This window comes from Cryptotermes secundus, unplaced genomic scaffold (assembly GCF_002891405.2).
Source record: "Cryptotermes secundus unplaced genomic scaffold, Csec_1.0 scaffold214, whole genome shotgun sequence".
In the NCBI taxonomy this organism is placed as follows: Eukaryota; Metazoa; Arthropoda; class Insecta; order Blattodea; family Kalotermitidae; genus Cryptotermes; species Cryptotermes secundus.
Window position 1 is genome coordinate 23,446 of NW_019743149.1, and position 17,150 is coordinate 40,595.

The following is a 17,150-nucleotide window of genomic DNA, read 5'->3' on the forward strand; positions in this document are numbered from 1 at the left end:
AGTCTAGAGGTAACGTTCCCACCTCATGACTCGTAGTACGCGGGTTCAAATACCCGGCGGAGGTCGTCGAATTTTTAAGGGCGGAAAAATTCAGGGAACAAGTCCTCCGGGAGGGACTTTAAGCTGTGTGTCCCGTGTCGTAACTTTACGGCACGTAAAAGAACCTCATATCCCCAAAGGGGATCACTGAACCAAATTCCAGGACGTTTCCTGCCCAACAGTAGTCTCTAAGACCTCTGATAGATGGGGGAGGCATTATAGACACCGCTAAGCAAGTGGCCAAACTCGCTTGCTCGGTGGGACTGATGGTACGCACCATTTATCGGTAGGGTATAGAGACTGGTAGAATATCATAGAGGGAAGCACAATAGATCATACTGGTCGCGCTGCATGGGGAAACCCACCCTCTCTAAATAACTAACTAACTAACTAAACTGAACTGAATAAGACTAAACTTCCTTATCTCAGCTATGCCAGGAGGTGGTTACAATAATAAGCTGACTTATCAATGTTACTGCATATTTCAGAGCAAATACAAACTCATTTTCTTATTGAATTCAAAGTATTCCTAGGTACAACCACGCTTACCACCTCCATCTTTATAAAATGTTAAGTGAGTTGTATTCTGCAACCACTGTAAATGAATGACATTTGAGACCTTCACTGCTGTGAAAATTTAGATTCATGTTAGCATATCAAGACAGTGGGTTCCACCAAACAATGGTAACCATGTATGAGAGTACATATATCATAAACCCAAAATATCAAATTTTAGGCCAATATTCCTTACTTTTCATTCCATCATAAGAATGTTATGTTCAGCATAGCACTGAGAAAGAATGTTTCTCATGCTGTACAAAACTGATTCCATGTTATGCAACTCACCTCTCCAACATACTTCTGCACCAGCTCTGAGCCGATGACTCGGATGAAGCAGGCATCTGTTCTGTTTGCAACAGCTCGTGCACATAGAGTCTTGCCTGTTCCAGGAGGTCCAAATAGCAGGACTCCTTTTGGGGGCTCAATGCCAAGGTTCACAAACTTCTCTGGCTGCAATTTTTAAAACAAACCAAAGAACAGTTTACACTAGGATCTACTGGTAATCTTTCATTTTCCAATATTTTGAGTTTCTGAAGGGTTATTTAAGATCTTTCCACAGAATGTTTTACACTACCATAACTATCATGTGTCTAAAATATATCTGAGGTTGCATCATCATCAGATAGTGACATGTCTTGTTATGCCACTGTTATAAAAATTCTAGAGTCTATTTCCAACATATGATGAAAACAGAAATCACCATACCAGAGATAAAAGACTTTCCTTCTGTGAGGCTGCCTGTTCAAGGTATAAACTTTGTGTGCTGGCATCTGTCCCTCTTTTCCCCCTGGAACTACTTTTTGATTCCTGTATTTCTATTCTTTATCCTCCTTTAGAAATGTTTTCAGTGTATGGTTATGTGCATGCAGGGTAAAAAAACATTCAAAACTGCGAATGAATGAGATGCTTCACCTCATATGTTACGTGAAGAAAAGGTAAAAATTGCACTGTTATGGTTACAGCTCAAGATAGTATTACATGGTTGAAAGGGGCCATGTACATATTTACGGAAAAAGCAAAAATGTAAAAGTGTACGAGTACACTGTACATGTAAGATGGTCGTTCAAAGAATTATAAATTAAATAATGACTACGACGATCCTTTCTCTTAAAAAAATGAACACTGAATTAAAAATACAAAAAGTATTCACTGTTAGGCTATGACGCACAAACTGGCGAGAAGTCTTAAAATTACTGAAGTCTTCAGAATGAATAAACAATCAGTATTAAGGCTTCAGTGTTTAATGGTATGACACACTCTAAACGAAAATTAAATATTGTGACATGTTGAGCTATGGATGACGCCCCTCCCCCACCCCCGCCAGCCGTGATGCGCCGAGCGAAGCCGAAGTGAGCCGAAGTTAGCCAAGTCCTGGTCGCTATGCAAAGCGAGTCAACAGCGATGACGTCACCAAGGGCAGCACGGGTAAACAGGATTGCGAGAGACGACGGTGGTAACAGCGGTTACTACCGCTAGCGTTACTAGCAACACAGCGCCAGGCAACAAGGGTGCTTATTACGTGGCCGTTTTCTGTATTGTCCGATCGAGGCTACATGAGGCGCAGCGAAGGCTATTCACAGTCAGTCCTGGAGCTACCTCCGAGTTAGTTCCTAGTTAGCCAGCAACCAGTCAGTTGTATTCTGGCATTTGGAGTGTACTATTTGTGATACTGCAGATAGCAGTAATCGTAAATCTGTAATTTGGGTGATTGTAAGTGCGAATGTGAAATAAAATTCGCTATATAAAATACGGCGTGAAGTTATCTGTCGCGTTATACACCCAACACGCGACAATATATATATTAACTGTACAATATATGTTCCAGAGTCTCATTATAACAGAACATTACTAAAAGAACAAATGTGATATTATCACAGTAAGCCAACAAAGGATTAAGCTGGGATAGCGAAGTTGGTATAGCAACTGGCTACAGGCTGGATGGCCAAGGGGTCAGATTTAGAGTCCCAGTACAGTCAAGAATTTTCTCTTCTCTGCAGCATCCACACCGGCTCTGGGGCCCACCCAGTCTCCTATCCATGGGGTACTGGGAGCCCATTCCCCCACAGCATAGAAGAGGAGACTTGAAGCTGACCACTTACCTCCAACTAGTGTCGTGGTCAGGAAAACGTGGATCTATACATCCACCCCACTTATGTCTTCATGGTGCAATGCTTAATTAGTTAAGCATAATGATAACTTTTTTACCTTTAAGACAACAAAGGCTTTCTTTTGTTTTTATATTTTTTAAACTGCAATTGTGTTCAGGAGGCCGTGGTTGGTTGTTCAACATGATAGAATATGTACTCATAACATAATACTTCACGTAGTGAGCTATGAGCAAAATTGCATGTATTTTCTTCTCAAGTTTGATGTTTAACAATGCTGTCAGTAACAAGACTAACAATCGATGATGGTGTGATTAATGAATATGGAGCAATTCGTGGAATCAGTATCATATGTAGGTTTTGAGGTCATCGTTAAACATGTTCAACCTCAATTAAAATTTAAGTGGCTAAGCAAGTGTCTGTAAAATTCTCAAATATCAAATTTTATTATAATTCATCCTGAGAGGTTCAGTTATTTCATGAATACTAATGGATAGAGAAACACCTGACAGAATTTAATGAATTGTGATCACTCTCAAAAGCTGCCTCTCATATTCCCTTTGGCATATCAATGAGGGCACACAGAAATCAAATCTGAGATTCAGACTTCACACAAACAACTCCATGCGCTGTGGTCTATTCTACAAATGTCAGTAGGTATCTAAGACAAATATGTTTAACCTTTAACAGCCTAGCGACACCATATGTAGACCTTTAAAGTGTAGCCGAGTGGCCGTGTGACACTGTATGGGTACGCGCAGTCCACGCATGCGCACAGTGTTTTAAAATCTAATTTTAAGATAGAAATTCTTGTTCTACTTATATTATTTTTGGGCACCCGCTTTATAAGTAGACAGTCTTCCCTCCTGGGTCATCTAACTGAATGCAGAGTCTGACATCGCAATTCATGCACTTTGTCCAGATGTAACTCCGTTTCCCACACAAAGAGCACACATGACACCTCAGTCTTGTATTAGAGGAAGTCGGCCAGTGATGTCGAGTGGCCTCCTCTAATCATAACACTTATAAAACATCGCAATTTCCACTATTCACCATGGCCTCATTTCACATGGAAGAAGCCAAAATTGAGAGGCAGCTGATAATACGCTTCCCATGCTTGAGTGTGTATGGGGTGAACGTGGGATGAAGGAATGTTTTTCCAGCTTGTATAAATGACACCGATTCAGACTGCAGTACAGACTCTGAAAGTGGCGAGGAAGCAAGGGGGCATTGCGGGGCTATTCTGAGAACAGTATCTCTGTGTGGCTAGTCCGAGATATACACAGTCANCAGCAACCGGAGTTGGCCAAATGACACATATATATGAAGCAGGACACATGCACTCTTTGGGAGTGCTGACAGTTTGACCTTGGGTTTGAAACCAAAACAAACCTACATGAGGTCATGTCAGTGGTTCATTCCTTAGCTCTGAACAAAGAAATCGTTTATCACGACACTGGTTTCGATACTATTTACGTTTAGATATGACTGTTTATGACCTGGTAGGCCAAATATAGCCCAGCTTTGTTTCGAGAACTGATGAGGAAATATTCTTCTGTGCTTGTATGTGAGTGCTTCCAGAGCCTTCAAGGAAGTGTGACACATGCAAGGATTGGTTTTCAGTGACGAATTATCAGTCAGGAAGTCAGTGTCAGACTGTCATATATTTCTTTATATATCATTTTTATTTTGTGTCTTGGAAGAGGTATAAACACACTGAGCCGGTATTACTTTGTGAGTAAAAGGCATCTTCACCACTGCAACTTTCACTATATGTCGGACTGGCACTCTTTTGACTAGTATTATAATTACTTTGCATCACTATTTTGCAAGTATTACCAACAGGTGAGAGTGTCGCTTTGTCAATCAACATAATTTATTCGATTTTGCTAGAAACCCCCCTCCCCCAAGATGATTCTTCAATCGCACAAGCCGAATATCATGGTCAGTGGCGTTTCTCGGGGGAAGGCCAAAGTTATCAGAGGACCCAACTGAGTTGACTGGAGGTGAAACATTCACAACACTGGCCAACCAAAGGGAAACAAAGACGCTGTCATGTGTTTCGCTAAATAAGAAATGCAGGAGCATGCTCTTCTATTGTAAAAAGTGTGATTTTGCTCTGTGTGAAGTGGAGTGCTTAGAGAAGTGCCACGCGTGTCAGTGTGACTATCACAGTGAAGTGACTGTGAACTGAAACTGTGAAGTGACGCAGTTCAAACTCGCATACAGTAATATTATTGTATACAGTGCGATTATATTTACAATATCACCAAGTCTCAAAGCTGAATATCACAAGGCGAATATCACGGTCAGTGGCGTTTCTCGGGGGAGGCCAAGGTTACCTGGGGCCCAACTGAGTCGACTGGAGGTGAAACATTCACAACACTGGCCAACCAAAGGGAAACAAAGATGTTGTCATGTGTTTCGCTGAATAAGAAAAGCAGGAGCACGCTCTTCTATTGTAAAAAGTGTGATGTCGCTTTGTGTGAGGTGGACTGCTTCGAGAAGTGCCACGCGCGTCAGAGTGTATCGTAAACTGTGAAGTGACACAGTTCAAACTCGTGTACAGTCTGCACAAAATATTATTGTATATAGTGTGATTATATTTACAATATCACCATGATTCAAGGTTGAAGAAAAAACAATGGGTAAGTGCTTTGGAATTTCATAACATATACAATAAAGATATTATTTTGCAATTCATGACAAAATAATCACAGTTAATTTTCGTTTGTAAAAATGGCTCTTTTGTGTATGTGTAGAAAATTTTATTGTCTTTCAGGATGTTTTTAGTTTGTATTTCTATGTCACATAGAATGGAAAATATGGATTTTTTTCTGAAAGTTTGCAATGTTAATTAATTAGAGCGATTTAAATATAGGCCGCAGATGCCTGCCAGCAATTTAAAAGTTCGTACGTTAAAGGTTAAATTAACTCCGGCCTGCTGCCATTACCAGAATTTAAATGGCCTGTCTCTTAAAGGTTAAATGTCAGAAATTTCAACTCACATGGAGCAGAGGGGTTTCTACAACTTCACGCAGCTTCTCAATTTGCTCCTTGCAGCCACCAACATCACTGTACGTCACATCTGGTTTCTCCTCAACCTGCATCATGGTGACTGTGGGGTCAATCTTCGGGGGTAGAGGGATGTGGATCTGGTACTTGTTGCGATCCACACTGCAACATGGATATCCACCCAGCACTAATATGCAACACTCTATCCTCTGTGGATAATCAAGTGACAGTCACAGCTGATTAGCATTTTATACACATACTGAAAATAATCCTCTCATTTGGGGCTGTGCCATAGCTCAGGCAGTTACTTGTCGGCATCCCATCCCGGTGGCCTGAGTTCAAGCCCATGTCAGGTCATACAGGATTTGTGGTGAACAAAGTGGCACTAGGACAGGTTTTCTCCAAGTACTTTGAGTATGAGTATGAGGGGTGAGCCATAAATACCAGCCCTCGCACTACGACCTTCACTCATCTATTGTGCTTCCCCTTGGGATCAACCCTTTATTAACCCTACACTTTGAATGAAATGTAGGACTTTATTTATGGGGGCATCATAAAAGTCACTTGGTTCCATGAAGAATTGACCCAGGTGGTGATGGTGGTTCCTCTGAAACATCAGGTGATTTTCAACAGACTACACAGCGTTATATTCCAGAAAACAGTACTCTTCACCCTCTCATTTAGCTACATATCTCAGATTTCCTCACTAACTCTGAGTATACACTATACACACCGAGTTATGTTTCTGGGATATAATGCCATATCATCTGGAGAAAGTCATGGGATGACATGGAGTTATATCTCACAAGATGCAAATCTTCACAGTCTTTGTTGTCAGAAACTCAAATCCAACACTGCACATTCTCACTCTTCCTGCAAAAGGAGTTCTGTATAGAGATTAACCAAAAATTTTGTTATGGATAAACTCATTTCTGTTTCACACACAGAAATGAGCTCTCCTTGGTCAACATTTAGAATCAATTCAACAAAACCAAGAACTTTTCAATATAATTATTAGGGAAGTGTAAACAGCTGGAAAGTCAAACTGTTCATGAACTTTAAAAAGTATTAGGTTCAGTTTGAGTTATAATTTTCAAATGTGATCACAAAATATTAAATCTACCATCAAAAAATATGTGTCAAGCTGTAAGAACAAGACATATATGCCTTTTTCTGTTATTCAAAAAGTGCACTGTATTTTGGGGTTCTGTACAAAGTTACAAAAACCTCATGTGGAAGTCCTGTCTGTCTGTGCCCTTGTTTCAGTGCCTAAATGACTGGATAGGCGCATTTATAAAAGCTTAATATGGGAGACTGCCATGAAAAGTTGACCTGCATTTCCAACTTCCACTAAAACTGGGTAAAAATAACACACGCTTTACATGAACAACTACACGCTCTTCTGTATGCATGTTAAACATAACTCAACTGGAACTTTCTAAATATCCACTGGAGTGAAAAATATTTCAAACAAAAGATCAAGAGAAACACAAGACTTCAACAATGACAGAATGAAAAATGTTCTCTTCTTGAGGTCGCTACATTCCTTCGAGTAGAAAACTACACGCTACTCGCATGGAATGAACAGACTGTGGTTTCTCAAACTGTATGTGGCACCAGTGTCTGAAATCAACAGGAATAAGTGCTACTTTTTTAATGCACTGTGAAAGAGTGACTAGTGTTTGTGGATTACGGTGAAGAAATAGGTTGCACATAGAAAATCCTTGCTCTCATCTAAATTCTTGAAAAATTCTTCCAAATTCTCATCTCGATGCTGTGGACCCCAAGAAACAGACTGCTCTTTACCCCTTGTCCCTACATCCTGCAGCTGGAATAATATGACTTAGTTCATATGGGATTTGAGGTTCTTAAGGCAATGACTATTACTGTGAAGGTTGATGTCTTCCGCAATGTGAGCTGTATAACCTGGTAGATATTTAATGACATTCTGGAGGCCTGTGCTGCTACTAAGGACTCAGATCCTGGTACTCCCTCTCTTTATATCCACATCACAATTTTTTCCATGTTCAGCTTACTCTTCTATTCTGAAAATGGAGATGGAGGCAGCATGATCCCCCAGAATTTCAGTAAATACATACCACACAACATCGCATCAAATGCAAGAAAACAGTAATAATGATTTCACTTCTGTTTGTTAATGCTGTTATTTGAAGGCCAAACTGAGGCACTCACCCAACGCGCATGCCTTCTTCTATGTCCGTTGGTGCTACTGAATCTGCTAAGTCCACAACAAATTTGGCAAACTGTTTCACATTGATAATGTACTTAGGATCATCAGAATCAGCATTGATGATTTTTGTACATCTTGCCACCTGGAAAAATTAAAACAAGGTGTGTACGATTACAGTTCCAGGTTAGGCTGGCTGCTTAACACTAACTGCTCTGAATGTAAGTTCTCTGTCATAAATAAATGGCAAACATTTTTGTTCAAACTCTTATCTCCATGCAAAAGCAAATATTAAACTATAATATGCCAGTGAGATTTATGTTCTCACAGCAGTGACAGTGAAGATGTGGCATGTAGACCCACTGACAAACATCGACTGCAAAATAAGCAGCCGTTGCTAGGTAATGGCTCTGTAAACAATGGATGCTGCCAGGGAGTGGCTGCAACAGAGCTCTTTGCAAGAATGGAGGAACTGTTGGAAGGGGTGTTCTCTGTGCAATTCATGTCAAAGTCACATAACAAAGGCCAGGTGCCAGCAGTGGGAAGAGTAGGAGGTTGGTGAGAGATGGCTGCCAGCCTGGGAGTTAATGTAATGGAATTGGTTGGTAAGTGATTGTGTTAGGTAGAGGACTGCACTGGGAGAAGATCTTCTGATTTGAAATCCTCAAGGACACACTCACGAGACTGAGAAATATACATGAATGATAATGCGAGAATGGATCTTTGCAAAATAAGTTCCAAGACTATGAACTTGACTGAAATTATTCAGGTATGGTAGCAGTATTGGTGATGAATAACTGAGCTGTACAAAAACAGCTGCCTCTTCTGAACAGCGTATGGAGTGGTGCATCCCATATTTCGAAGGGTAGGGAAAGAGGATGTTTCAGATATCAATAATCCATTAGAGGGACTGGCAAAAAGTATTGAAAAGTGACAAAAGAATTCACACAAACTATCACAGCATTAAAAAAAAAAGCCACTATTCACTTCCACTGGAACCCACATCATAACCTGTAGAACTGGTGGTGCCAGGTGTAGTGTCACATTTGGCCCTAGCCATGATGATAACTGCAGCAGCTGATGCTTTCTTGAACATATCCATAATGGGAGTTACACATGCATTTTTGCAGCACACTTGAAATTTCTGCATGATTTCTTATGGGAAATAGGAGTTTCAGCACTAGAACCATGGCCACAAGGTGTCCCACTGCAATCATCTTCAGACAAAATCTTGTATTGTAGAAGACATTGCATATTAGAGTTGCTGGGAAAAATTATAATAAAGCATTTATGGGACATGGTGGAGATGTCCAGTTGCACCCAAAATCCTGCACCTACAAATACCAGGGAGCTGTGGGCGGCTATCCAGATGGCATGGCTCAACATCTCTCCAGAGGTCTTCCGTCCACTTGTGGAATTGATGCCACATCGAGTTGCTGCACTTCACTGGGCTAGAGGGGGTCCTACACGATACTAGGTACCTATCCCATGACTTCTGGCACTTCAGTGTATATCAATGGATGCAAGTATGGCGGTAAGGAGTGTGGTGTTATCCTATGGAAAGGGGCCATGTAATTATTACAGAAGTTTAGAAGAGGTGAGATCTGACTATTCAGTTTGTATCTGTCCTCAAGTTTAAGTTATTGGGGTATTTCAATGTTTGAATGGCTTGTCTGGCCCCACTTTAACACGTGATACAGGTAAAACCTGAAAGTTGACATTATACATCAGATGCAAGCCACAAAGACTTCAAGGATGACATTACTAACATAAGAGTAGTTTGAGATGTACTTAACTAGACTGTTTCCTGTGAATAAATGCAGAATAAGCAATGAGGAAGAAACAGAAAGGACTGATACACAGTCCTTAGAGGAAATGCTACACAAATCAAGATTAGAGTAGTTCAGCCATGGTATGTTAATAGACAGTTTACTGACCACAGATGTCAGCTTCAGGCATTCAGGGAAATCAAGAATCTATGGGGATACCAAAAATATGACACAAAGTGACAAAGAAACGGGAATAGTCTGATGTCAGTTACAAGAAGAAATTGCTTTATGAACAATAATGTATGAAAGTAAAAATATTCTATTCGAAAATACTTCATACTGAAGGTCTGGTTCTGTGTTTTGTAAGGTTATTACTGGTGGCATTCCTGAGCAAGGTGAATATAATGGCAACACTCAACTTGTATTTGGGAGGTGCACTGTTCAAATTTCAGGGGGGCACTGACTATTACAACCAAGGTTTCCTCCCACTCCCAGCACACAAACGCCAAGATAGAAACTTAAAAAAGCCAGGACTGCTCATTTGACTCTATAGAGTCCAATTTACCAACACTGTCATAAAATAACTACAAATGAATAAATACTGGTGGTGTGCTCAATCTGGGGCAAAGGCTTTGTGTGAAAGTAAGATGCAAATAGGCCACGCCATAGCTCAAGCGGTTAGCCACTGGCTTCCCATCGTGGTGGTCTGGGTTTGATCCCAGGTCTGGTCAAGTGGGATTTGTGGTGGACAAAGTGGCGCTGGGGCAGGTTTTCTCCAAGTACTTTGGTTTCCCCTGCAAATCTTCATTCCACCAACTGCTCCACAATCACCCTCACCTATCATCTGGGGCTGGTACAATAGGCCAGAACTGGCCACAGTACAAGGGACTTAGTCCCACCCCACTAGCAATAAAAAAAAAGATGCAAATAAAAGGTATATGTGAAGCTATCCCTGTAACAGGCCATTGAGGCCCAATGGGTTGTGAAACATCGAGACTCCCAAATTTTCTAGACCATCAGATCAGAGATGGCAGAGAGGTTGTCAGCCTTATGAGCCAGCCGTCCTTTATCCCCAGGAAGATTCTTGGTACTCATTTCTGTTAGAGGTTGAACAGACCCCAGGGTCATAATGAGGCTGGAAGGATTACGTCCATTGAAAAATCCAATGACCTCAGCAAATGGCTATAATAAATTACAACTTTTCTGCTTTTCCACAGAATGTTGAAACTGTATGCTCAATGACAGTATCTAGCACACTGAGTAAGACCAGTGACACAGCCTTTGCTAGGCACGAATAACCATACTGTTGATGCACCTTTGAACCTGTCACTATTACTACAGCCTTTGCACTCACTTGCAGGGGCTGCTCATTCTGCAATGTTTGTTTGTCAGCTGCTAGGTCCCAAAGGGCAGGTGCAGCCAGGCCAGTGTCTGACTCCTTGATGCCTGTAAGCTCATTGACTCGCTTAATTATTGTCTGGATGTCATCTTCAACAGTCTTGATGCTCTTTGTGTATTGACCTTGGCCCTGCCAACACAAACAAGTGAACACAAACTTTCTTGAGGTTGAAGCCAATCTGCAAAACAGTTTATTCAAAAGCCACATTTTCTAAACCTGCAATTCATAAAAACAACTACATCACATTCAATACTACATACTTTTGCAATTCCTATAGTGTTGTTCAATGACTTGACTGTGTTGTCAGACCTATCAAGTGCAGAGACCTGTGGATATTCTCAAAGCAGAAGCCCATGCTCATGTCAACATAGTTCTCAGTTTTCCTTTCATACTGCACAGCTTCAAATACATACTTATAACCTACAACCACCTAACTTTTATTGAACAACTGTCAACAGAATACTTTTGACATACTCATTTTGATTTACAGAAGATCATCATTGGTGCCATAATTTTATAAATGGTTAGAGGGGTGGATAGAAGTGACCAGAAGACGAGGAAGAAGACGTAAGAAGATGCTGGATGACCTTGGGGACAGAAGAGGATATTTTCATTAGAAGGAGATAGCTCTAGATCGCATCAAGTGGAGGAACTGTTTTGGAAGAGACTGTGGACCCGTCGTCTTGACAGATTACAGATGAATAAATGAATGATGGCTAACCCTTCTGAATGCCAGGCCCTGGCATAGAACTAACTCCATGGATTAAATGTCTATGTAGCCACAGTCCATCAATAATGCAACAATTGTTTATTCACCATTTAACACTTAACACATGTTTCAGCCATAGATGGCCATCTTCAGGTGTCTAATGCATCCAAACTGTTAACCTGCTCTCATGTGTGCTAAAACCATGCATTGCAGTACACTTAAAATAACTTAAAAATAATTAATTAAAATAGATTGAGTTGCAATCTATATTCCCTACAGAACGGACAAAAACACTGTAAGATGAGGCACCAGCCAAACAATTAACATCAAAACTATACTATATCTATACCACGGGCATCCAAGCAGTTTATTACATGTATATAAGTCTAGAATACACCATTATGTCTGCGGGAATATAACAAGATTGCAACAACTGACTTGATGATATGCAATATCACATGAAAAGTTTTGAACCTTATTTTAGGCCATAACATTCATTTTATAATAAGTTTATAGTTCATTGTATTTTTATACCATGTATTTTATAATGTAATAATTATCAAGTATGCAGCTTCACTACTGCAATTGCAGTTCAGTAGTGTGTGAATGTGGTAGTCATGTGTTTGCCTGATGATGGCTTTAATAGCCGAAACATGTAGCTAAGCTAATTTCAGCCTTGATCATTGTATTGTTGTGTTGCGACGGACTCTAATAAAGAATTGTATATAATAATATAACAGGATGCATGAAATTAGAACTGAACAAGCTGGCTTAAGTGGTAATGTTTCTGACCTGCATGTAGGAAGTGACTGGTTTGACTCTAAGCCACTAGGACAGGACACTTTAATATCCTCACTGGGGATTCTATAGTTTTCCTCAGTCTGTTCGAGTCCTGATGAGGTGGATATTTTCAATTTACCTAATCCTTCCAGTAGCACTATGGCCCTGGGGTCAACTCAGCCTCTAACAGAAATGAGTACCAGGAATCTTCCAGGGGGGGTAAAGGGTGGCCAGCACATAAAGCTGACAACCTTACCGCCATCTGTGAGCCGACTGTCCAGAGAAAATGTGAGACCCTCAATGTCTCACAACTCTTTGGGCCTTCACAGCCTGTTACAGGGATAGCTGGCAAATGCCAGGATAATGCATTAAATTAGGCCAATGACTGCTTCCTTCCATATCCTTTCCAATTCATTATATACTTATTATCCAACCATTAGATGATATACAAACTAAACTGAAGTATTTCTATTGTGTACTAACACAACAGATTGACCATGACCAGAATTTGAAATTGTGCACCTACCACCTCACAAGAGCTATGATTTAAATCTAACAGTTTGTGGCAACGATATGGCATTAAACTGACACGTATGTTGGGCATTTTCAATTGCCTCATTTTTGTTAATAGAAAAGCAAAATGTTTCAGTATCTGCCTCTGTTTCCATTATGAAACCTCTGCCAGATCCATTACATACAGCTAATCTCAGTCCTGCATGGATAGAGAATGTGTTTTAATATAAAAATATGCTACAATGGAAAATGTGTCATTATGGTCAGTCATTTTTTAATTACTATATTATATTTAAGCATCCTGTTACACTATACACTTCTATATGTAATAATACAAATGCCGTCATGAATGCAACACCTGATGATGGCCAGTTACGGCCAAAACATGTAGTGTAGAGGAAGAAAAGACGAAGAACTACAACCAAATAAATTTTTGCATTCACGACAGCATTTGTATTATTACATATTAAAATATTTTAATTATTTACCATCTCCATGAAATGCATAAAATGAAATACTGCTTGTTATAATAACAGTGACACAGGAGAACATTTTCACTGCCACTACTTAGCTTCATACCCAGTAAAACTATATAGGGTTATGTTTTACATGTTTTATGCTACTTGACAAAAGCAAATCCTTTTCCTGATAAAATTACTTAGAATAACTTACGTAAGTCTTCAGAAGGGCGATATCTCCCTCGTCAAGAGCTGAAAAACAAGACAAAACAAAATTCAGTACTCTCCCTACTCTTCCACTAACAGTACTATGGCAACTATACTATGTCTAAAACATCTTTTAGGGTCCACCTAAAGTTACCTGACCCTATCTTTAACATACAATGGAAACAAAAATCACTGTACTGTAGATCTCACTGAACACACACTCTCATTCCATAAGGTTGCCTAGCTGTTGCACTCTCGGTGATGTTCTAGACAAAGAAAAGCTGCTATGATCTTACAGTAAACAATGAGTGAATATCAGTCAGCTCCATGTAGTTAGTTAGTTAAGAAATCAGTCAGGATGAAGGGGGCATGCAGTAGTGTAGTTGGTTGAGGCACTAGGCTACAAGATGGAAGATCGCATGTTTGCTTCCTAATGAGATCACTGGATTTTCCAGTTGACCTAATCCTTCTATTCGCACTGTGCCTCTGGTGTTGACTCAGCCTCTAAAAGAAATGAGTACTAGGTATCTACCTGGGGGTAAATAGTTGCGGGTGCATAAGGCGGATAACCTCACTGCCATCTGTGGCTGTCTGTCTAGAGAAATATGGAAGCCTGGACATCTCAAAAACCTAATGGCCTCCACAACCTGTTAGAGGGATACCTTTACCTTTTTTTATCAGTCAGGATGAACAGGATCTTTCCCGCAAATCAAATATGATAAGAGATTTGTGAAAAGAAACCTAAATCAATGAACCATAATTAACCACTTTTGCTGCCAACAGACTGCAGCACATTTATCTATTGCACATCATACAACTCAACCCATAATAAAAAAATTACTGACCACATTACTATCAAAATTTGTACTTAAAAAGTGAAAGACAAATTGTACTTTTTACTGTTCTTATTGGCACCGTGACATGCAACTTTAAATTGTTAGTAAATTTTCTCAGGGCTAGTTATAAAACTGGCTTTTTTCTGGCTCAGAAAACTTATCCATTACACTCACTTCTGCTATTCTTATTATACTGGAATTCATATATACAGAGCGATGTCAGTAATGCAATATTCAGTCACATAACAGACTTCTACTCTATCCACTATCAAGCAGTAATACTAGTGGTGGTGGTAGTAGCAGCACCATCAGCAAAAATCCTGAAAACTGCATAGTCAAGCTATGTTAAGTTTAACAGCAACACTTAGAGATCTTTTTTTTTTTTGTTTGGTTTCACCTATCTCAAAGTTTTACAGATAAAAGGTTTGTGCAGATGCTTGAAGATTGAGATTTTAAGGTATAAAAATAATTTACATCTATCCAAATTTAAACCCCAGAAGAATAACAGTTCATGAATGGATTGCATGGCCATGAAAAAGGCACAACAGTAGGAATGGGCAGCTCTTACACACCACACAGCCTATAAAATAAACTTCTACTAAGAAAAATTAACATTTGCCATTTCTGCACACCTACGAAAGCATGTATGTCATTATTCTCTTCTGTACAGCTGAATCAGAGAATTTTTGGGAACCCTGTAACATTCATCTGTAAAGAAAATCTGAAACATATAATTTCTGTTAAGATGGTTTACCATGCCTACTTTCATTCTATTATGAACTATGGATTAATATTTTGGGGGAACTCTTCACATAGTGTAATAATTTTTAAAATACAAAAGAATATAATTAGAATCATTACAGGATGTAGAAGTAGAGATTCATGTAGAGAATTATTTAAGAAATTAAAAATTCTACCTCTTCAATCGCAATACATATTATCGCTTCTCTTATTTGTTGTTTACAACAAAGATAAATTCAAATTAAATTCTGATGTCTATAACATGAATACTAGACAAAAATATAACTTCCACCTACCCTCATCAACTTTATCAGTATATCAAAAAGGAGTCTACTTTACTGGCATAAAAGTGTTCAACAATCTGCCACAAAGTATTAAAAACTTGGGCAATGATACTAAAAAGTTTAAATCAGAGTTAAAGAATTATCTACATGCTCATTCCTTCTACTCTTTAGATGAATACTTCAATGTAAATAATATTAATTTTTAGGCTAAAATTGCCTGTACTTATGTATGTAACCTTTTGACTTGTTCTGTATCCAAAGGTACTAACCTACTTAGGATTTATAGAATGTAAATAAATTCAATTCAATTCAATTCACAAAATATAGATTTAATATAGTTCCAAGTGAGATTTGAATTTGATATAATTCTTACAGCAGTGAACAACACATTTTCAGATCCTCGGAATTTTGAACAGTAGCAACAACCCAACATTAACAGTTCACCGGAATTCTAGTTTGTGGAGATGATATGGGTACAAGCCCCTCCCCTCGCACATCCCAGGCCAATATTAGTTCATTTTTAATAACATAACTCAACCCTAACCCTAAGTTTGCATTATAAAGGAAACGAATTCCAAACATGACGAAGTTGGGGGTGGACGAGTGGCCCCACATGCCAGAATTTAATCATAATTTACATACCATAATATGGCAAATGCTGCTGAGATACAATCTATAAAAATATAAACAAATGTGACTGCTAACTATGTAAACAACATGGAATTTATCTATATAAAAGGAAATTCTGCTACAGCCATTGATAATATTTTCATCGACATTACTAGAAGGGAAAATTATTCTGTAAGGCGTATAATAAATGGATTGTCTGATCATGATGCACAATCCATAACATTTAAAACAATAAACATGAGAACACATGCTAAACAATTTAAAATAATAAGGAAAATAAACAAACACACAAATGACTTTTTAATTAAACTCAGTTATGAAACATGGGACTCAACATTTTCTAGTGATGATGTTAATATAATGTTTAACTCCTTTTTAGACACTTACTTGAAAATTTATTATTCCAGTTTTCAAAAATAAAATAAAATAAAATTTCAAATGAAATAAGTGATTGGATTACTATAGGAATAAAAACATCCTGTAAACGTAAAAGAGTACTCTATATGGCATAAAGAAACAGTAATAATTCAGAATTAAGAAACTATTATAAAAAATATTGTAAAATCTTATCTAAGGTCATTAAGGAAGCTAAAAAACTAAAATATAACAAAATTCAAAATTCCAAAAATAAAAATAAGACCATATGGGATATAGTAAAATTAGAAACTAATAAGGGGCCAAATAATGAAAAAATATGCACATTAAAGGTGGATGGAAAATGGATTAGAGAAAAGCAAGTAATTGCGGAAACCTTAACAATTACTTTTTATCTGTAGTTGAAAATAAAAATGCAAAAAATAAACAAAATAATACTAATATTAGTTACCTTCCAGACACTAATCCCATTCAGTATTTAATGAAAACTTTTATAAATCCCTTTCCACATATTAAACTTAAATCTTTATCAACTAAGGAA

General features: G+C 38.6%; 1 protein-coding gene across 1 annotated transcript in view; it reads right to left on the minus strand.

Annotated features, from left to right (window-relative positions):
• LOC111873791 (26S proteasome regulatory subunit 7) overlaps positions 1–17,150 on the minus strand; it is a 36,795-nt gene that overhangs the window by 17,132 nt on the left and 2,513 nt on the right. Inside the window, exons 2-6 of the mRNA XM_023868762.2 lie at positions 13,751–13,788; positions 11,032–11,205; positions 7,914–8,053; positions 5,714–5,882; positions 886–1,050 (exon numbers count right to left, since the gene is read on the minus strand). Of these exons, the coding sequence (XP_023724530.1) occupies positions 886–1,050; positions 5,714–5,882; positions 7,914–8,053; positions 11,032–11,205; positions 13,751–13,788 (686 nt within the window). The remainder of the gene's footprint in view (positions 1–885; positions 1,051–5,713; positions 5,883–7,913; positions 8,054–11,031; positions 11,206–13,750; positions 13,789–17,150) is intronic.